We start from the raw sequence: 22,485 nt of genomic DNA, 5'->3' as shown, positions 1-22,485 counted from the left end.
ACTGGTTGAAAAACACTGCTCTAAGGGATCCAAATTCATTCCTATGGTCTTCATCCAATATAGTATACCTGAAGGTAGAAATTTTATATCTGCTAAATGCTAAATGCCATGTTCCTCTGTGAATTGACCTGCAAAGAAATCTCCAGAAAAAGGAACAGTATGCAGCAGGATTTAGAAAAAGGGGTCTAGGAAAGAGGGAGTGATAGCCTATACTCTATATCAGTGGTCCCCAAACTACGGCCCGCGGGCCGGATGCGGCCCAACGAGGTCTTTTAACCGGCCCGTGGCAAGCTCACGAGATTTTACTGGTCGATAAAATAAGCTCCCGAATCTCCTGTCAACTCACCGCAGTCGGCTGCTCAGCGAGGAGAAGGTGGAGAGGCAAGGTGGCGGGGAGCAAAGCGGGACTGCAACTGGCCCCTTCCTTTGTCGCCTTTAGGGAGAGAAACTGTTGCTGCCCTATGGCAGAGCAGCAACAGTTCCTCTCCCTAAAGGCGAGAAAGAAATTGGCCAATTGCAGGCCCGCTTTCTTCCCCGCCCCCTTGCCTCTCCACCTCCTCCTCCGCGGTGAGTGGACGCGAAATTCATGAAAAGGCGATTGGCAATTGAAAAACTGTCCACTGAAAGTCACAGCTAAGTGCACCATGGCTAAGTTTGTGTGTGGGGGGGAGGCGGCTGCTTGAAAACCCCTGACCTCCATCGCCTCCCCCCCACGGCACAAGGCGAGCACACCTCGCCGCTGACACAGGCGGCGGGGACTGCCCTGTCCCCCTCTCCCTCCTGTGCAAAACTACGCAGCCCCAGATCGCTCGCTTCTCCAGCCAGCAATGCTGACTGCCCGGCTTTGCTGGCTGATGCAGGAAAGGAAAGCGTCACATTTAAAAAGCACGCCACTTTCTGGGACTGCGGCACCGTGGTGGCCTTCAAGCGCGGCCCTTCGCGGCGCCCCACCACCCGTTCCTGCAGGAAGAGATCGGGCACTTTACCGGGAAGTGGAGGCGGCGTGGGGCCGGACGCTGGGTGCCGGGAAGGGCGAAGGAGTGGACGCGCCTCTCAGCTGCAGAGCGGAACAGGGGTGGAGATCAGCGGCGGAGTCCGGCGTTGGGGGCCTGGGGCCATGCGGGACCGCTCATCCAGGCTTGCCGGTCCACGCGCGCCTGGATGAGCGGTCCCGCATGGCCCCAGCACCAGACTCCGCCGCTGATCTACACCCCCGTTCCGCTCTGCAGCTGAGAGGCGCGTCCACTCCTTCGCCCTCCCCGGCACCCAGCCGCCTCCACCTCCCGGTAAAGTGCCCGATCTCTTCCTGCAGGAACGGGTGGTGGGGCGCCGCGAAGGGCCGCGCTTGAAGGCCACCACGGCGTCGCAGTCCCAGAAAGTGGCGTGCTTTTTAAATGTGACACTTTCCTTTCCTGCATCAGCCAGCAAAGCCGGGCAGTCGGCTTTGCTGGCTGGAGAAGCGAGCGATCTGGGGCTGCGTAGTTTTGCGCAGGAGGGAGAGGGGGACAGGGCAGTCCCCGCCGCCTGTGTCAGTGGCGAGGTGTGCTCGCCTTGTGCCGTGGGGGGGAGGTGATGGAGGTCAGGGGTTTTCAAGCAGCTGCCTCCCCCCCACACAGAGATGAGAGAGAAAGAAAGAGAGGGACAGAGAGAAAGAAAGAGAGGGACAGAGAGAAAGAAAGAGGGACAGAGAGTAAGAAAGAGAGGGACAGAGAGAAAGAAAGAGAGGGACAGAGAAAAAGAAAGAGGGGGACAGAGAGAAAGAAAGAGGGACAGAGAAAGGGAGAGAGAGAAAGAGAAAGAAAGGTAGAGAAAGAGGGAGAGAGAAAGAGAGTGAGTGAGAGAAAGAGAAGAGAGAGAGAAAGAAAGAGGGGGGAGAGAAAGAGGGAAAGATAGAGAGGGAGAGAGAAAGGAAGAGAGAGAGAGGACAGAGAGAAAGAGTGAGAACTAGAAAGACAGAAGGACAGAGAGAAAGGGAGAGAGAAAGAGGAAGAATAATATTAAATATTGTATTTGTTCCCATTTTGTTTTTTACTTTAAATAATGTATGTGCAGTGTGCATAGGGATTTGTTCACGTTTTTTTAATAGTCCGGCCCTCCAACAGTGTGAGGGACAGTGAACTGGCCCCCTGTGTAAAAAGTTTGGGGACCCCTGCTCTATATGGTAGAAGAAATGTTTGCAAAAGGATTTATAAAAAACAAAAAGCAAAAGAGAATAAAAAGAGAATAGCTTATCAAACTATATGGCTAACTGACAACCAGGCTAATAACACTGTAATAATTATTATTATTATTGTTGTTATTATTATTATTATTACTACAACAGCAGCAAACAATATAACAACAACAGCAGAGTTGGAAGGGACCTTGGAGGTCTTCTACTCCAACCGCCTACTTAGGCAGGAAACCCTACACTACTTCACACAAATGGTTATCCAACATCTGCTTAAAAACTTCCAGTGTTGGAACATTCTCAACTTCGGGTGGCAAGCTGTCAGGAAATTTCTTAGTTCTAAGTTACTTCTCTTCTTGTTTAGTTTCCACTCACTGCTTCTTGTTCTACCCTCAGGTGCTTTGGAGAATATCTTGACTCCTTTTTCTTTGTGGCAACTCCTGAGATATTGGAACACTGCTATCATGTCACCTCTGGTCCTTCTTTTCATTAAACTAGACATACCCATTTCCTGCAATTGTTCTTCATATGTTTTAGCCTCCAGGACCAATCATTTTTGTTGCTCTTCTCTGCATTTTTTCTAGAGTTTCAATCAATGCACAAAGTACAAACCATACATATCTACAAGACCAACATAGAAAAAAAAGGGGGGATATTTTCTCCTAAATTTAATGGCTGTGGCCAGTAAGGGCCCAGAGTTGGCCATCTCCAGGTCCCATCTGACAAACAATGTCGGCTGGCGGGACCTCAGGGAAGAGCCTTCTCTGTGGTGGTTCTGACCCTTTGGAACCAACTGCCTCTAGAGATCCGCATTATCTCCATCCTTCTGTTCTCCCGGAAAGCTGTTAAAACCTGGCTTTTCCGGCAGGCCTGGAATTAGGCTTGAATGTAAGTATGTATGTTTTTTATATTATTGTTATTATTGATTTTTATTTTTAGATTTTAACTTTTTTAATTTTTGTTGCATTTATTCCAATTGTTAGCCACTCACAGTCCTTTTGGAGTGAGCGGCATATAAAGACAATAAATAATGATGATGATGATAATAATAATAATAATATCATTGTTAAACAGAAACATAGAAGATTGACGGCAGAAAAAGACCCCATCTAGTCTGCCCTTATACTATGGATATATGTTTATCCCAGGCATGTTTAAATTCAGGTACTGTGTGATATCATAGAGTTAGATATGTGCTGAGCCCTACATTTATTTTATTTTTTAAATGATTTTTATTGAATTAAAACAACCCAATGTACAAAATACAAAACATACATATCTCTGGGACTGCCTTCTGCCGCACGAATCCCAGCGACCGCTTAGGTCCCACTGAGTTGGCCTTCTCTGGGTCCCGACGACTAAACAATGTCATCTGGCCGCACCCAGGGGAAGAGCCTTCTTTGTGGCGGCCCTGACCCTCTGGAATCCACTTCCCCCAGAGATTAGGATTGCCCCCATCCTCCTTGCCTTTCGTAAACTCCTTAAAACCCACCTCTGTGGTCAGGCATCGGGAAATTGATTCCCCTGGGCCATTTCCGTTTTATGTGTGGTTTGTGTTAGATATGCTGCCCAGTTACCTACCCAGTTACAGAGTAAAAGTCAAAAGTTCAGATTTGTTTATTGTATGTTGATTGGTTAGCCTCTTTTCGGCGCTAAAATTGTATCAATGTAAAAGCTGCCTGTTGCTGGGGCTAGTTTGTATAAATACTGAGAACTGTCACTGTATTGCGCTCTCAATACACAATTGCTAATTGACTGAGTTAATCTACCTTGTTCCTGTCAGAACAATAAACTTGCTTTTGATTCAACTTTTATTGAGAGTTATTACAGTTTGTATGAGAAGTATGATTGTTTTTATATTAAGGGGTTTTAAACTGTTTTTAATTATTGGATTTGTACTGTCTTTATTGTTGTGAGCCGCCCCGAGTCTTCGGAGAGGGGCGGCATACAAATCTAATAAATAATAATAATCTCTACAAGACCAACATACAAAAACGCACACACACCCAACAGCGGAAGGTGTGTGTAATATTTCCCCCTAAATTTATTGTTTAAAGGACATATTTTTATTTTATTTGTCAAAACATGTACATGATAACAGGTATAAATATAAACAAAAGCAAAATAGGTATAGGTAAATTTGGACAATACTACAGTAGGACAGGGATGGTAGGCACAGTGGTGCATTTATGAATGCCCCTTATAGACCTCTTGGGAAAGGGGCGAGGTCGGCTGTAGTCTAAGGTTAAAATTTTTGGGGTTTGGGGAAGAAACCACAGAGTAAAGTAAACAACAGGAGAGTTGGAATGTCCTTGGAGATCTTTTAGACCAACCTAAGCAGGTTAGGCAGGAAACCCTATTTCAGGCAAATGATTATCCAACATCTGCTTAAAAACTTCCAGTGTTGGAACGTTCACAACTTCTGGAAGCAATCTTTTCCACTGATTAATTGTTCTAACTGTCAGGAAATTTCTTAGTTCAAAGTTACTTCTATCCTTGTTTAGTTTCCACCCATAGCTCTGGAATTGAACTTTGAATAAACTAAACCAGGCCAAAATTCCAACAATCAATTATTCACCTACATTTTCAATGGGAGTTCATCAATGAAAATCAAGACTTCTCTAAACTTTTGAAAAGTTGCCTCATGTGAATTTCCTTGTGTGCAAAAAGGGATGATTTATGCTTGAAGTAATCTCCACAGATTGGACATTTCAAAGATTTCTCAATTGTGTGAGTCTGCTGGTGTCTCACCAGGCTGGAATTATAACTAAAACTTTCCCACAAAAAGGACATTCAAATGAATTCTCTCATGTGTGAGTCTTCTGGTGTTTCATCAAGTGGGAATTTGACTAAAACTTTTCCCATAGTCAGGACATTCAGACGGTTTCACTCCTTGTGAGTCCTCTGATGTTTCACCAGGCTGGAATTTTGACTAAAACTTTTCCCATTCGAAGGGTTTCTCTCCTGTGTGAGTTCTTTAGTGTTGCACAAGATGGGAACTGCAACTAAAACTTTCCCCACAATCAGGACATTCAAATGGTTTCTCTCCTGTGTGATTCCTCTGGTGTTGCACCAGGATAGAATTATCACTAAAACTTTTCCCAAAGTCAGGACATTCAAAGTGTTTCTCACCTGTGTGAGTCCTCCGGTGTTGAACCAATTGGGAACTGCAACTAAATCTTTTTCCACAGTCAGAACATTCAAAGGGTTTCTCTCCAATATGGGTCCTCTGGTGTTCTACCAGGTGGGAACTCTGACTAAAACGTTTCCCACAGTCAGGACATTCAAACGGTTTCTGTCCTTTGTGAGTCCTCTGGTGTCTCATCAGTTGGGAACTCTGACTAAATCTTTTCCCACAATCAGAACATTCAAAGGGTTTCTCTCCTGTGTGAGTCCTCTGGTGTTGCACCAGACTGGAAGTGCAACTAAATCTTTTTCCACAGTCAAACGGTTTCTGTCCTTTGTGAGTCCTCTGGTGTCTCATCAGTTGGGAACTCTGACTAAATCTTTTTCCACAGTCAGAACATTCAAAGGGTTACTCTCCTGTATGAGTCCTCTGGTGTTTCACTAGTCCAGACCTCTGACCAAATCTTTTCCCACAGTCAGGACATTCAAACAGTTTCTCTCCTTTGTGAGTCCTCTGGTGTTGCACCAGATTGGAAGTCTGACTAAAACTTTTCCCACAGTCAAGACATTAAAAGGGTTTCTCTCCTATGTGAGTCCTCTGGTGTCGCACCAGTTTGGAATTCTGACTAAAACCTTTCCCACAGTCAAGACATTCAAAGGGTTTCTCTCCTGGTGTGCGTGCCATCCCTCACTAATATTATGTCCCTCCATTGCTAAAATTCTATTGTTGCCCAATTTAATCCATTCTTTAATCCACAGTAATATTGTCACCTGATAATATAGTTCTAAGTTCGGAAGACCAAATTCTCCTTTCAGTTTCGAATCCTGCAGTGCTTTTATACTTATTCTTGTTTTTTGTTATGCCAAATAAATTTAAACATTATTCTGTTTACGTTTGAATTTTTTTTTATCCAATTGGACTGCTGCCGTTTGAAAGAGGTACAACCATTTCAGAAGTATATTAGATTTTATAGTGCTAATCCTTCCCATTAAAGATAGATTTTATATGGACCATTTTTCTAAGTCTTCTTTGGTTCTATATAAAAGTTTAATAAAATTTAATTCTTTTAAAGACGAATATCTAGATGAGAGCCAAATTCCTAAATACTTTTTTTTTTTTCTATTTGAAATACAGTTCTCTCCATTAATGTTATGGTTTGGTCTTGGTTGCAGTTTTTAGTTAGTATCTTGGTTTTATTCCTCTTTATTTTAAGACCAACTACCCTTCCATATGATTCCAATTCTTTTAATAAATGTATCATTGAATTAATTGGATCTTCTAAAAAGAAGACTAATTCGTCTGCGAATGCCTGTATTTTATAAACTTGTTTTTTGACCTTGGTTCCTTGTATTTGAGGATTCATCCTAATTTGATTTAATAAAATTTCAATTGACAATATAAAAAGGAAAGGGGAGAGCGGGCACCCTTGTCTCACTCCCTTCCTAATATCAAATGTATCCGTCAAATCTCCATTAACTAAGATCCTTGCCTTTTGTTTAGAGTATATATTGTTTATCCTATTTTCAAAATTGGATCCAAATTCCATACCTTTTTTTTTTTAAACTCCCAATTTAAATTATCAAAGGCTTTTTCAGCATCTAAAAACAACATTTTATTTATTTATTTATTTATTTATTTATTTATTTATTTGTTTGTTAGATTTGTATGCTGCCCCTCTCCATAGACTCGGGGCGGCTCACAACAACAATAAACAATATGACAAATCTAATATTAAAGTAACTAAAAACCCCTTATTAAAAAGCAAGACATCCACACAAACATGCTATGCATAAATTGTATAGGCCTGGGGGAGGGGAATATCTCAATTCCCACATGCTCGATGACAGGTGGGTTTTAAGGAGCTTACGAAAGGCAAGGAGGGTGGGGGCAATTCTGATCTCTGGGGGGAGCTGGTTCCAAAGGGTCGGGGCTGCCACAGAGAAGGCTCTTCCCCTGGATCCCGCCAAACAGCATTGCTTAGTCGATAGAACCCGGAAAAGGCCAACACTGTGGGACTTGATTGGCCGCTGGAATTCGTGTGGCAGAAGGCAGTCCCAGAGGTATTCTGGTCTGATGCCATGTAGGGCTTTATAGGTCATTACAAACACTTTGAATTGTGACCGGAAACTGATCGGCAACCAGTGCAGGTGGCGGAGTGTTGGCGAAACGTGGGCAAATCTTGGAAGCCTCACGATAGATCTCGCAGCCGCATTCTGCACGATCTGAAGTTTCAGAACACTTTTCAAAGGAAGCCCCATGTAGAAACCATTGCAGTAGTCGAACCTCGAGGTGACGAACGCGTGAGTGACTGTGAGCAGTAACTCCCAGTCCAAATAGGGCCGCAACTGGTGCACCAGGCAAACCTGGGCAAACGCCCCCTTCACCACAGCTGAAAGATGTTTCTCTAATGGGAGCTGTGGATCAAGGAGGACGCCCAAGTTGCGAACCTTCTCTGAGGGGGTCAATGATTCCCTCCCCAGGGTAATGGATGGACAGATGGAATTGTCCTTGGGAGGCAAAACCCACAGCCACTCCATCTTATCAAGGTTGAGTTTGAGTCTGTTGACATCCATCCAGACCCCAACAGCCTCCAGGCACATCACATCCACTCCCTCGTTGACTGGACATGGGGTGGAGATGTACAACTGGGTATCATCCGCGTACTGATGTTACCTCACCCAATGCCCTTGGATGATCTCGCCCAGCGGTTTCATGTAGATATTAAATAGCAGGGGGGAGAGGACTGACCCCTGAGGCACTCCACAAGGGAGAGGCCTAGAGGTCGACCTCTGACGCCCCACTAGCACTGATTGCGATCGATCAGAGAGATAGGAGGAGAACCACTGAAGAACAGTGCCTCCCACTCCCAACCCCTCCAGCCGATGCAGAAGGATACCATGGTCGGTGGTATCAAAGCCGCTGAGAGGTCGAGAAGCACCAGGACAGAGGATAAACCTGTCCCGGGCCCACCAGAGATCATCCATCAACGCAACCAAAGCAGTTTCTGTGCTGTAGCCAAGCCTGAATCCTGACTGCTGAGGGCCTAGATAATCGGCTTCTTCCAACGACCGTTGGAGCTGGAGCGCAATCACCTTCTCAACAACCTTCCCCATGAAGGGAAGGTTGGAGACTGGATGATAGTTAAGAATGGCTGTGTCCAGGGAAGGCTTCTTGATGAGGGGGCGCAAAAGTGCCTCCTTGTAGGGAGCCGGAAAGGACCCCCTCCCCAAAGAAGCAATAACGATCTCCTGAACCCAGCTCCGTGTCACCTCCCTGCTGGCCAAGACCAGCCAGGAGGGACACGGATCCAGTAAACAGGTGGCAGAACTCACAGCTCCAATGGCCTTGTCCACTTCATCAGGTGTCACCAGATCAAACTCTTCCCAGAAAGATAGACAAGTACGGGCCCCAGTCACCTCGACTGACTTGTTGTCAGTCGACTCTGTTATCCAATCGGAGTCGAGGTCCGCTCGGATCCGAGGGATTTTATCAGCGAAAAACGTGTTAAAATCCTCGGCACTGCTCTGCAAGGGCTCCCCAACTCCCCCCTGGTTATGAAGGGAGTGGGTCACCCTAAACAGAGCGGCCGGGCGGGATTCCACTGATGCAATCCAGGCGGCATGATATGCGCATCTTGCCACCTTGAGCGCCACTTTGTAAGTTTTAACAAGAGCTCTTACAAGTGTTTGATCGGATTTGGACTTACTCTTCCTCCATCGCTTCTCTAGACTTCTCTTCTGACATTTCAACTCCCGGAGCTCCTCATTGAACCATGGAGCTCTACGGGGTCTAGTGCCGCAGAGAGGTTGCAACGGCACAATCCGGTCAAGAGCCTCTGCTGCAGCCTTGCAAATTCTTTATCGCTATAGCTTTCATAATACCCTAACATGTTCAAACTATTCTAGTGTTGTATCTTATTTGTCTTATCAGGCAGAAAACCATTCTGATCTGGATGAATTATCTTATTTAGTATATTTTTCAGTCTCTCTACTATAATTGACATGTACAGTTTGTAATCGGCATTTAGCAAAGATATCAGTCTATAGTTTTTAATCTGATCTGGATCTGCACATTCTTTATGTATCAATATTGGCTTCTTGCCATGATAAGGGATATATGACATTTTTTAACGTGTTTTTGTAAATTCCTAATAATAAATCTCCTGTTATATGTAGTGTTGCCTTATAAAATTCAATTGGAAATCCATCCGGTCCAGCGATTTAGTTATTATTCTGTTTCATGATTACATGTTCTAACTCTTCCTTAGTTATTTCTTTGTTTAACATTTCTTTATCTTCTTTACTTATTGGCTTAATCTTTGAGTCTTCTAAATATTTTATTATATCTTCTTCTCTAATGTTATCTTTATCATATAGTTCTTTATAATATTCTAATGCTATCTCTTTCTTTTTTTCTACTTGGTGGTGTAATATTTTATTCTTGTCTGTTAACTGTTGAATTGATCTTTTTTCCTTTTCTTTCCTCAATTTATAAGATAACCATCTACCTCAGCGTTTCCCAACCGGTGTGCCACGGCACACTAGTATGCCACGAGACACAGCCAGGTGTGCCGCCAAGCTCGTAGGGAACTCCAGCTGGGCGGGGCGCTGCCAGTGCCTCGACCTGGAGCTCCCACTCGCAGCTGTCCCCTGGCTCCGGCCCATGTCGCTGCTTCCGGCGCAAACCTGCTGGGCCCCAAAGAAGGAAGGCAGGAAAAAGGAGAGCTTAAGGAGAGCCCTGCCCAGCTGGAGATTCCCTGGCAGCACCAGGTAGAAGCCGGCAATGCAGCACCCTTTTCCAGTGCCGTGCAAGGAACTGGGCGTTGGAGTTTGGGGTGGGGAGCGATGAAAGTGCGGAGGCCAGCGCCGTGGCTGCCCCCACCCCCCAGTGCCTCCGTTCCCCTCGTGCCCCTGGCTTCTCGCCGCTGACGCCCGCCCGCCCGATCTGCCCCTTTCTCCAGCTCCTCCGGCGAGCGCTCGGAGAAAACCTTCTCACAGCGGAGGTCGGAGAAGGTTCTTTGGAACGTCGGGGGTGCGTGCGTGCGCGCGCCCTATCCCCCAGCCAGCCTACCCGGAAAAGCTTTGCCGGCCTCCGCAGAGAAGGAAGAGAGAGAACAAAAGAGAGAAAGAAAGGAAGAGAGAGAAAGAGATAGCAAGAGAGACAGAATGAGAGAAAGAGAGAAAGAGAAAGAAAGAAAGAGACAGCAAGAGGGGGGAAGGAGGGAGAGAGAAAGAGAGCCAAAGAGAGAGGAAGGAAGGGAGAAAGAGATAGCAAGAGAGACAGAATGAGAGAGAGAGAGAGAAAGAGACAGCAAGAGGGGGGAAGGAGGGAGAAAGAGCAAAAGAGAGGAAGGAAGGAAGAGAGAAAGAGATAGCAAGAGAGACAGAATGAGAGAGAGAGAGAAAGAGAAAGAAAGAAAGAGACAGCAAGAGGGGGGAAGGAGGGAGAGAGAAAGAGAGCCAAAGAGAGAGGAAGGAAGGGAGAAAGAAAGAGATAGCAAGAGAGACAGAATGAGAGAGAAAGAGAAAGAGACAGCAAGAGGGGGGAAGGAGGGAGAAAGAGCAAAAGAGAGGAAGGAAGGAAGGAAGGAAGAGAGAAAGAGATAGCAAGAGAGACAGAATGAGAGAGAGAGAGAAAGAGAAAGAAAGAAAGAGACAGCAAGAGGGGGGAAGGAGGGAGAGAGAAAGAGAGCCAAAGAGAGAGGAAGGGAGAAAGAAAGAGATAGCAAGAGAGACAGAATGAGAGAGAGAGAGAAAGAGAAAGAAAGAAAGAGACAGCAAGAGGGGGGAAGGAGGGAGAGAGAAAGAGAGCCAAAGAGAGAGGAAGGAAGGGAGAAAGAGATAGCAAGAGAGACAGAATGAGAGAGAGAGAAAGAGAAAGAAAGAGACAGCAAGAGGGGGGAAGGAGGGAGAAAGAGCAAAAGAGAGGAAGGAAGGAAGGGAGAAAGAGATAGAAAGAGAGACAGAATGAGAGAGAGAGAGAAAGAGAAAGAAAGAGACAGCAAGAGGGGGGAAGGAGGGAGAGAGAAAGAGAGCCAAAGAGAGAGGAAGGGAGAAAGAAAGAGATAGCAAGAGAGACAGAATGAGAGAGAGAGAGAAAGAGAAAGAAAGAGACAGCAAGAGGGGGGAAGGAGGGAGAGAGAAAGAGCAAAAGAGAGAGGAAGGGAGAAAGAAAGAGATAGCAAGAGACAGAATGAGAGAGAGAAAGGAAAGAAAGAAAGACAGCAAGAGGGGGGAAGGAGGGAGAGAGAAAGAGCAAAAGAGAGAGGAAGGAAGGGAGAAAGAAAGGGATGGAGAGAGAAAGAGGGAGAGAAAGAGAGAGGGAGAGAGAAATAGAGCGAAAGGGAGAAAGAGCGATTTTTTGTCCAAACCTTTTTGTGCCCCCCCCCAATGTTCCCCAGGATTTTGAAAATGTGAATAATGTGCCGCGGCTCAAAAAAGGTTGGGAAACACTGATCTACCTGGTCTGTTTGCGTTTTGAAATTGATCTTGTTTTGCAGCTCTTAATTTCCTTACTACCTTTTCCTGATCCAATAATTCTAATTTATGTTTAATTAGCTCAATTTGTTGTCTTGTATCATCCTGAGATTCTTTTTCTAAATTTTTCAGTTTACATATTAATTCATTTTTACATTGTCTTTTTTCTTTATTTTTTCTGAATGTATAGGCTATTGTTAACCCTCTCTGGTATGCCTTAGCTGTGTCCCATAGATTCTGCAGAGAAGTTTCTTGATAATTATTTTCTTTAAGAAATAACTCCATTTCTTTTAAAATCCAATCTATATATTCTTGATCTTTCAATAATTGCAAATTCAGCATCCATCTTTTATTTTTTTCTACTTTCACCTTTCCAAAAGACTTTTACATTTTGCCCATTTGTTAATATCTATTTTAATGGAATTTATTAAATTTTCTACTGTACAATTAGCCCAAACCAAGTCTATTCTAGACCAACTCTGGAGTAAAATGTATATTCTCTCTTATCTTTATTTCTCATTCTCCAACAATCTCCCATGCTTAATTCTTCACACATTTGGTGGAATGTTTTTGGAAGCACTTTCCTTTTTTTTTGTATAAATTTCTATTTACACTTTTGTAGTCTTTAACAGCATCAATTATACCATTAAAATCCCCAATTACACAAATATGCTCAACTTCCAGTTCTACCAATTTCTGATGTAATTTTTTTAAAAAAGCTTTTTGATTTTTGTTTGGCGCATACATAACTACTAGTGTAATTTGTATATTAAAAATTGGGACTGAGATTATTCAAATTCTTCCTTTTTTATCAGCATAAATTTTTGGGGCATCTAGTCCTTTTTTCACATATATCGCAAACTCTTTTTTTGTTGTGTGATAAGGCTGTAAATACTCTTTCTAGCTTATTATTTTCTAGTTGTTTTTCATTTTGTTGTGGAATGTGTACAACTTGTAAACAAATAATATTCAAGATTTCTTCTTGTAGTTTGTTAAATATTCATTTTTGTTTGGTATGTGAACTCAAACTATTTACATTGATTGAAAGTAGCTTCACCGTACTTTCCATTCCCACTTAGTTGTCTTCTGTTTATTCTGTTTTCTTTCTGCGCACTAGTGAGAACTCCTTCTTCTTCCTGTTCTTTATCTTTGGAAGTTCCTTCATTTCCACTTTCTAAGTCTATTAAGGGTTGTTCTTGGCTTTTACTTTCTAATTCAGATCTTTCTTCTACCATAAATTCCTCGAAAAATTCGTGTGACATTAATTCACTATCTATCTATCAATTTCCCACCTACATTTTCAATGGGAGTTAATAAATGAAATTCAAAACTTCCCTAAACACTTGAAATGTTGCCTCATGTGAATTTCCTTGTGTACAATAAGGGATGATTTATGCTTGAAGTAATGACCGTAGAATTAACATTTCAAAGATTTCTCAATGGTGTGAGTCTGCTGGTGTCTCACCAGGCTGGAATTATAACTAAAACCTTTCCCACAAAAAGGACATTCAAATGGTTTCTCTCCTGTGTGAATCCTCTGGTGTTCCACCAGGCTCCAACTCTGACTAAAACTTTTCCCACACTCAGGACATTCAAACGGTTTCTCTCCTGTGTGAATCCTTTGGTGTTTCACCAGACTGGAATTATGACTAAAATCTTTCCCACAGTCAGGACATTCAAAGGGTTTCTCTCCTGTGTGAGTCCTCTCGTGTCGCACCAGTCCGGAACTCTGACTAAAACTTTTCCCACAGTAAGGACATTCAAAGGGTTTCTCTCCTGTGTGAGTCCTCTGGTGTTGCACCAGTTTGGAATTCTCACTAAAACCTTTCCCACAGTCAGGACATTCAAAGGGTTTCTCTCCTGAGTGAGTCCTCCGGTGTGTCACCAGGTGGGAAGTCTGAGTAAAACTTTTCCCACAGTCAGGACATTCAAACGGTTTCTCTCCCGAGTGTGTCCTCTGGTGTGCCACAAGGCTGGAATTATCACTAAAACGTTTCCCACAGTCAGGACATTCAAAGGGTTTCTCTCCTGAGTGAGTCCTCCGGTGTGTCACCAGGTGGGAACTCTGACTAAAACCTTTCCCACAGTCAGGGCATTTAAAGGGTTTCTCTCCTGTGTGAATCCTCTGGTGTTGCACCAGGTTGGAATTATTAATAAAACCTTTCCCACAGTCAGGGCATTCAAAGGGTTTCTCTCCTGTGTGAGTCCTCTGGTGTTGCACCAAGTGGGAACTCTGACTAAAACCTTTCCCACAGTCAGGGCATTCAAAAGGTTTCTCTCCTGTGTGAGTCCTCTGGTGTTGCACCAGGTTAGAATTATCACTAAAACCTTTCCCACAGTCAGGGCATTCAAAGGGTTTCTCTCCTGTGTGAGTCCTCTGGTGTTGCACCAGGTTGGAATTCTTACTAAAACTTTGTTCACAGTCAGGACATTCAAAGGGTTTCTCTCCTGTCTGAATCCTCTGGTGTCTCACCAGTCCAGAACTCTGAAAAAAACTTTTCCCACAATCAGGACATTCAAAGGGTTTCTCTACTGTGTGAATCCTCTGGTGTCTCACCAGGCAGGAATTATCACTAAAACTTTTCCCACAGTCAGGACATTCAAAGAGTTTCTCTCCTGTGTGAGTCCTCTGGTGTCTCAACAGGCTGGAATTATCACTAAAATGTTTCCCACAGTCAGGACATTCAAAGGGTTTCTCTCCTGTGTGCGTCCTCTGGTGTGTCACCAGGTGGGAACTCTGATTAAAACTTTTCCCACAGTCAGGACATTCAAAGGGTTTCTCTCCTGAATGAGTCCTCTGGTGTTGCACCAGGTTGGAACTGTGACTAAAAGTTTTCCCACAGTCAGGACATTCAAAGGGTTTCTCTCCTGTGTGAATCCTCTGGTGTTGCACCAGTTTGGAGTTCTCACTAAAACTTTTCCCACAGTCAGGACATTCAAAGAGTTTCTCTCCTGTGTGAGTCCTCTGGTGTCTCACCAGGCTGGAATTATCACTAAAACGTTTCCCACAGTCAGGACATTCAAAGGGTTTCTCTCCTGTGTGCGTCCTCTGGTGTTGCACCAAGTGGGAACTCTGACTAAAACCTTTCCCACAGTCAGGGCATTCAAAAGGTTTCTCTCCTGTGTGAGTCCTCTGGTGTTGCACCAGGTTGGAATTATCACTAAAACCTTTCCCACAGTCAGGGCATTCAAAGGGTTTCTCTCCTGTGTGAGTCCTCTGGTGTTGCACCAGGTTGGAACTGCGACTAAAAGTTTTCCCACATTCAGGGCATTCAAACAGTTTCTCTCCTGTGTGACTCCTCTGGTGTTTCATGACTGAAATTGTGACTGTGTTATTTTACACAGTCATCACATTCAAATGTTTTCTCTTTTTTGTAAGCCTTGGGTGCTTCACTAGACTGGAATTCTCTCTTTGAAATTTTCCTCACAGAAAGGATATTCAAATTGTGTTATTGCTGTGTCTGCATCCTTTAGTGTCTCATGACCTGAGAATTTCTAATGAAATGTTCACACAATCTGCACAGTCATATGTTTCCACGCTCATGTGTGTCTTCTGGCGTACCACCATGTTGCCATGTTCATTAAAGACTTAATATATTGGGGGTTCTTTTGTGGCTTCCCTTTTGTGTAGTTTGTTCCAAGAATCACAAGGGAAATGTTCTGACCAATTTTTGCTATACTGAGATAGTGTCCATGGCTCTTCTCCTGTCTAGCTCCTCAATGTATAAACAGCTGTGATTTGCAATATCTTGTTTTCCAAAGCTGAGTTAATCAAAAATATGGACAATGCCTTGTTTAGTGGTGCTTTCATTCAAGCCATTTTCTTCCTCAGAGGGAGAGGCCTGCATTCCTGTCTGCTCTACGTGGCTTTATTATTGACCTTTTCATTTCAACTGACTTCCAGATATCTCCCTTTTTTGCTGATGGAGGAAAAACGATGTAACGTATCCTTGAGTTCTGCATAATCTGCTTATTTGAGCTTGAAATCTTTCTTGATTTTCTCTCTCTTGTCTAACAGCTTCTGGAAGAGGAGGAGAATTGTATGGTTTTCCAAAAGAAATGGAAAATATTTTGATTTTTTTGCTTGATTTTCTTCCCTTTTCAATGTTGCGTGTGATTTACAATTGTCCCAAGTGCTCTTATTGCCATCCTCTTTCTCTGTAAAGAAAAGTAGAGCTTTGTTTATAAAATAATTAGAGATGATAGTTAAAAAAGAATAAAAGTATATATTACAATGAAAAAATCGAAAATGACCCAATGCTAATCACTTACATTATTTATGTTTCATAGAAGACTATCGAGATCCATGTTCAAATATCCATTCAAATCCAGTTGTTTAATTAGGTCAATCAAGCATTCTTAGCAATGCAAAGGACTATCATCAAATATATCTTGAACTGCTGCAAATATATAATGGTAGATACCCTGCTTCCCCGAAGATAAGACAGGGCCCATCTCGTGGTGGGACGCAATTGGGGGGTGGCAGGGCAGGTGAGGTGGAGCAGGGTGCGGAAGGTTGGGGTTGGGCGTGAGAGGGGCGTCTTACCTGTACTGGAGTTTAGCAGCTCTGTTTGTCTCTCGGCTGGTCTCTTTACAGAAAAAAACCTTGTACGGTATAGAAACTCTTCTCAATGTGAGAAGTTGTTAATGGCTTACCCTCACGACCAGAGTTTCTGTATTTTCAAGCTTTTTTCCCCTAAAGAGACCAGCCGAGAAACACACATAGGTGCCAAACTCCAGTACCTGTAAGATGCCCGTCTCGTGGTGGGACAATCTGGACCGGGACTCACTTCTCACAGTAACTTATGCCCTCATCACCTTGAGGTTCGACTACATGGGGCTACCTCTAAAGAGTGTTTGGAAACTTCAGATCGTGCAGAATGCAGCTGCGAGAGCAATCATGGGCTTCCCTAGGTATGCCCATGTTACACCAACTCTCCACAGTCTGCATTGGTTGCCGATCAGTTTCCAGTCACAATTCAAAGTGTTGGTTATGACCTATAAAGCCCTTCATGGCATCGGACCAGAATATCTCCAAGACCGTGTTCTGCCGCACGAATCCCAGCGACCGGTTAGGTCCCACAGAGTTGGCCTTCTCCGGGTCCTGTCGATGAAACAATGTTGTCTGGCGGGACCCAGGGGAAGAGCCTTCTTTGTGGTGGCCCCGGCCCTCTGGAATCAACTCCCCCCGGAGAGCAGAACGGCCCCCACCCTCCTTGCCTTTTGCAACTTACTTAAGACCCACCTTTGTCGCCAGGCATTGGGATAACTGAGATACTCCTGAACATATAGTTTTATAAATGGTATGATTGTATTGAATGGTTCTTAATGATGGGTTTCTTAAATGTTTTGTTCTGGAGACCTCACCTACAAAAAGATATTGACAAAATTGAACGGGTCCAAAGACGGGCTACAAGAATGGTGGAAAATCTTAAGCATAAAACATATCAGGAAAGACTTAATGAACTCAATCTGTATAGTCTGGAGGACAGAAGGAAAAGGGGGGACATGATCGAAACATTTAAATATATTAAAGGGTTAAATAAGGTCCAGGAGGGAAGTGTTTTAATAGGAAAGTGAACACAAGAACAAGGGGACACAGTCTGAAGTTAGTTGGGGGAAAGATCAAAAGCAACATGAGAAAATATTATTTTACTGAAAGAGTAGTAGATCCTTGGAACAAACTTCCAGCAGACGTGGTAGATAAATCCACAGTAACTGAATTTAAACATGCCTGGGATAAACATATATCCATCCTAAGATAAAATACAGAAAATAGTATAAGGGCAGACTAGATGGACCATGAGGTCTTTTTCTGCCGTCAGACTTCTATGTTTCTATTAAATATTGGATTTGTATATTGTTGTGATTGTTGTGAGCCGCTCTGAGTCTCCAGAAAGGAATGTCATACAAATCTAATTAATAATAATAATAATAATAATAATTGGAATAATTGGAATACTGGAATATTGGAAGCTGACACTCTCGTCTTTATCAAACTCCTCCAGTATTGGAATACTTTTCAAGTTTGTTTTTTAATATTAATATTAATAATAATAATAATAATTATTATTATTATTATTAATATTAAAAAACAAACTTGAAAAGTATTCCAATACTGGAGGAGTTTGATAAAGACGAGAGTGTCAGCTTAGTTTCCAAAGCAACAGTGAGTAAGACAAGAAGCAATGGATGGAACTTACCAAGGAGAGAAGCAACTTACAACTTCATATCTGCAGAAACTTCCTAACAGTGAGAACACATAACCAATGGAACACCTTACTTTCAGGAGTTGTAGATACACCACTAGAAAAACGCAGGAGGTTTTTAAGAGGCTGTTGGACAACCATTTTTCAGAAGTGGTGTAGGGCTTCCTGCATAGGCAGGGGTTTGGACTAGAAGACCTCCAAGGTCGCTTCCAACTCTGTTATTGTGTGTGAGTCTTTTGGTGTTTCACCAGACTGGAATACCAACTAAAATGTTTCAAAGGGTTTCTTTACTGTGAGTCCTCTGGTGTTTTACCAGGCTGAAATGCTCACTGAAACTTTTTCCACAATCAAGACTTTCAAAGAGATTTTTCTCGTTCAAATCCCCCTCTCCCGTATGTGAGTCCTCTGTGGTCTCATGAGGTGGGAGCTTCCAATGAAACTTTCACACAATCTGGACATTGTTACATCATGTGATTCCGCTGACGTTTCACCATGTTGCCATGCTCACTAAAGGATTTACCACATTGGGAGCATTTTTAAGACTTTTCTCCTGTGTGGACCTTTTTGTGCATAAGCAGCTGTGGTTTGCTGTTTCTGCATTTCCCCTCAAAGGTGCATCCATGGAGCTTTCCCAGCACTTATATTCTTTGAGGTCAAAGATATGTATGATTCCTCGTTTATTTTTTAAAATATTTATTTTTTCACCAAACCTACACAAAACATACATACATATACCATATTATCGAGAAATCCATAGTTATATATTTCTATCCAAAATATCATGAACATATATCCTTGGTTTTCTCTTTTTATACTTTTATCTCCAGTATGCTTTGCTTCAATATTTTGTACTACCTGCCTCCTTCTATCTCCCTCTCTTCCCTAGCTACCTTCTTTCTCCCTCTCTCCTACTTCCCTCCTCTTTCTCTCCCTTTTTACTTTTTCTGTCTCCCTCTCACCCTTCCCTGAGTACATCTAACCATAATCCATTTTATGGATACCAGACTAGAAGAGCCGGGGTGGCGCAGCAGGTAGAGTGCTGTACTGCAGGCCACTGAAGCTGACTGTAGATCTGAAGGTCAGCGGTTCAAATCTCATCACTGGCTCAAGGTTGACTCAGCCTTCCATCCTTCCGAGGTGGGTAAAATGAGGACCCGGATTGTGGGGGAAATATGCTGGCTCTGTTAAAAAGTGCTATAAGCCACCCTGAGTCTGAAAGAGAGGGGCGGCATAAAAATTGAATAATTAAAGAAATTCAGCGTTGGAGTTATTTCTTAAACTTATACCTTTCCCTTTATCTTTATTTACATTTTAAATATATTCTTCCAGATATACAGTGTTCCCTCGATTTCTGCGGGGGATGCGTTCCGAGACCACCCGCGAAAGTCGAATTTCCGCGAAGTAGAGATGCGGAAGTAAATACAGTACACCATTTTTGGCTATGGACAGTATCACAAGCCTTCCCATAACACTTTAAACCCCTAAATTACCATTTCCCATTCCCTTAACAACCATTTACTCACCATTATTGCTGGTACTCACCTTTGAATAAGACACTTAATGATCCTGATATTTATAAACGTAATTATTTATTAACAATAATCATTTTTTTTTATTTATTTGCAAAAATTATTAGTTTGGCGATAACATATGACGTCATTGGGTGGGAAAAACCGTGGTATAGGAAAAAAACCGTGAAGTATTTTTTAATTAATATTTTTTGAAAAACCGTGGTATAGGCTATTCGCGAAGTTTGAACCCACAAAAATCGAGGGAACACTGTATCTACTATTGCTCTAATGCTGACTCCATCCTCCTATTTTTGTCGCCTGGGCCTACCACCTCTAATTTTCAATTTCCTTCCTAATTAATCGCAATGACTTAACTTCCAGAAATAGTCATTATTTCTTGTGCCTTTGATTTTAGGCCATATTTTTCCCTCCCCTCAATTGGTATATTTACTCATCATTTTTGTTTAGTTCTATCATTTCTAGATGCCCATAGTTTTTAATTTCTTCTCCCCATTCATATCTCCCTTCCAATGTTCTAACATTTTAAAATTTTGTTTTAACTCATTCTCCAGAGAGGCGGCGATAGCAGTCAGTGGGTTGACCTCATCCATCAACAAATGAGGACTGAGCCCATACTATAAAAGCTTGTAGTCTTTCAATCCCTCCGCTTTTCCCCTCAGTCCTCCACAGTGCAGGACACGTGGTTCAATCTACCTCACTGCTTTCTCCTCTCTTCCATTACAACTACCAATCTCCTGATCCCACGTATAGCTAAAATGCACAAAAATTACAGCCCAACGTGTTGGAAATGTAAAAACACTCAAGGCACCTTCTTTCACCAATGGTGGTTATGTCCAGAGACAAGAAAATACTGGAAGAAAATAAATAATTGGTTGTGTCAAATAAGAAATACAAAAATAGAATATACGCCATAATTTTTTCTACTGGGTATTATGAGAGGTACCTATTCTAAAAATGTAAAATATTTAAGTTTGCATATTACAACAGCTGCAAGGATTGTATTTGCACAGAACTGGAAAAATCCGCAAATACCTGAAGACAACGAGGTCATCAAGAAGATATACCACTGTGCAGAGATGGACAGATTGACAATGGAACTTAATAATCGAAAAGACTCGGACTATTATGAAACCTGGACAAAATGGTACCAGTGGACAAAAAAAAGAAACTTAAAAGAAGCATTGAAATAAAACATCAAGAAATCTAAAAGTAATAAAAGACAATGTCGATATACGATGTAGATTCATCTGTAAATATGATTATGTACTTTTTTAAAAAAAGGGAAAATTTAATAAATATATATTTTTAAAAAGAAGAAGAAAGAATTGCTTTTTCCTCCCTTCTGGCTGCTGTCACAGGAAGGGCTATTCAGGGGCGAGGGGAGGTTCATCTTTCCGTGCTCGACCCCCGCCCAGGCCTGCCAACCTCTTATCGGCTACTTTTCTATTTCTACGAGCCAAAGCTGGGCAGAGGTACCTCCTTCCCCCATGCCTTTGTAAGTCCTTCCCTCACAGCCTCTCTTCCATTTTCGGGTTTTCTCGGCGCCTGGCTTTGATTAATTGCTTCCTTCCCGCCTAACAGCTGATTGGCTCCGGTGGCAGCTGGGCTCGGCAGCAATTTGCCTTTTACTGAATAATTTCTCAGCTATGGTTTCTTGGGGCTCTCGGCAGGGTGCTTGTTCACTGCGGAGCACTCCTGCCACTGCCTGAGCCTGGGCTCTTAATGATAATCATCATCAGCAGAAATTACTGGTAATTTAATTAATTGATTCAAGGGAGGGGGGGTGTTCTTTCAATTTCCAAAATTTTCACTGATTGGTATTAAAAGAAACGAGAAGAAGAATAAAATAAAAAAAGGAGACTATATCTGAGTAGAGCTAATCCCCTCAGGAAAGGCCTCCCCCCCTTTTCGAATTCTTAACTGCTGGCAGCCATTTTATAATCACAGCTTTGCATCAGCCATTTTATCTGGGCCTTTACTTCAATGGCTGGCAGTAACCCAATGGCTCAAGGCTCAGAGGTACAATCCTTATTGCCCTCTGCTCCTGAAGGGGAATCTAACTCTCCAGGTGCCAGTGCCTTAGGCTACTCATTTGCTCATTCCAGGAAACGTGTCTTAAAGACAAAGAAGGGTAGGCCGAAAGCCAGCAAGGCCTCAAAAAAATCTGAAACTAGGCTGCATAAGGCCTTAACTAAAATCTGTGACCAGGCTTCAAAATCTCATGCTGTCACGAGTGGGGGATACCTCTCAGCAATTCTGCCCTGATGGGTTCTAATCATTTAGTACTGGCAGATACTGATATTTGGGGCTTTTCTTTAACTCTTTTACTCCTCTCCTCTTTCTCCTCCCCCTCCTCCTGATTCTCTGCCTTCCATCTTATTTCAAACTCCTGCTCCTCCTGCAATGTCTGTCCAGGCCTTTCCCTCTATTCCATTCTTACAGGATCCCAACAATGTACAAGCCATTATCTCAGCAGCTCTTACTCAGAGTATTGCACAGTGCATGCAATTCATGAGGGGAACCAAACCTCTGTTGCCACTGCTCCTCAACTCAATATGCCACCTCTCGTGAGTCACCCTCAGAACCATAACTGACAAAATATGTCTATATCTACCTATGTGGCAGAATTCAGGAATCCTTCTGAGGAGGACGAAGGGGGTCCTGATATAGAGCTATCCAATGATGAGGGCATAGACCCAGAACCCCCAGCAACGGTGGGGCTGTTCCATCCCACCCTCTTTTGCTCTTTATTTAAAGCTCGCAACGTTGGCAACATTTCTGCTGCAGCCCCTTATGCCATTCCTGGGTCAGATATCAATCCCTTTTTCTCCTTATGTACGCTGGAGGCCCAGGTGACACCATGTCCACCCCTCTTTGTCCATGGGCAGTGGTAATCCTCTTCAACAGGGACTCTATCCTTGACCAATGATAGGAAATTCATGGGGCTACCTTTGAAAAGTGTTCGGAAACT

The 22,485-nt window shown here is 43.0% G+C and overlaps 2 protein-coding genes and 1 pseudogene across 3 annotated transcripts in view; all 3 read right to left on the bottom strand.

Annotated features, from left to right (window-relative positions):
* Positions 1-22,485, bottom strand: part of LOC139155758 (zinc finger protein 850-like) — a 44,182-nt gene that overhangs the window by 17,169 nt on the left and 4,528 nt on the right. The gene's annotated exons all lie outside the window — the stretch shown is intronic.
* LOC139155763 (zinc finger and SCAN domain-containing protein 2-like) lies at positions 4,278-6,319 on the bottom strand (annotated as a pseudogene).
* The window catches only part of LOC139155762 (zinc finger protein 850-like), a 36,996-nt gene continuing 27,206 nt past the window's right edge, over positions 12,696-22,485 (bottom strand). Inside the window, exon 4 of one of the 2 annotated variants that reach the window (XM_070731039.1) lies at positions 12,696-15,012. In XM_070731039.1, coding sequence (XP_070587140.1) covers positions 13,191-15,012 — 1,822 coding nt within the window. In that variant the 3' untranslated portion in view covers positions 12,696-13,190. Of the gene's footprint in view, positions 15,932-22,485 lie in introns of both variants that reach the window. The other variant, XM_070731038.1, reaches the window with a different exon arrangement.

The sequence above is a fragment of the Erythrolamprus reginae genome, unplaced genomic scaffold (genome assembly GCF_031021105.1).
Source record: "Erythrolamprus reginae isolate rEryReg1 unplaced genomic scaffold, rEryReg1.hap1 H_53, whole genome shotgun sequence".
Lineage (NCBI taxonomy): Eukaryota > Metazoa > Chordata > Lepidosauria > Squamata > Dipsadidae > Erythrolamprus > Erythrolamprus reginae.
Note: the sequence above shows the minus strand (reverse complement) of the source record. Positions and strands in the feature narration are given on the sequence as shown.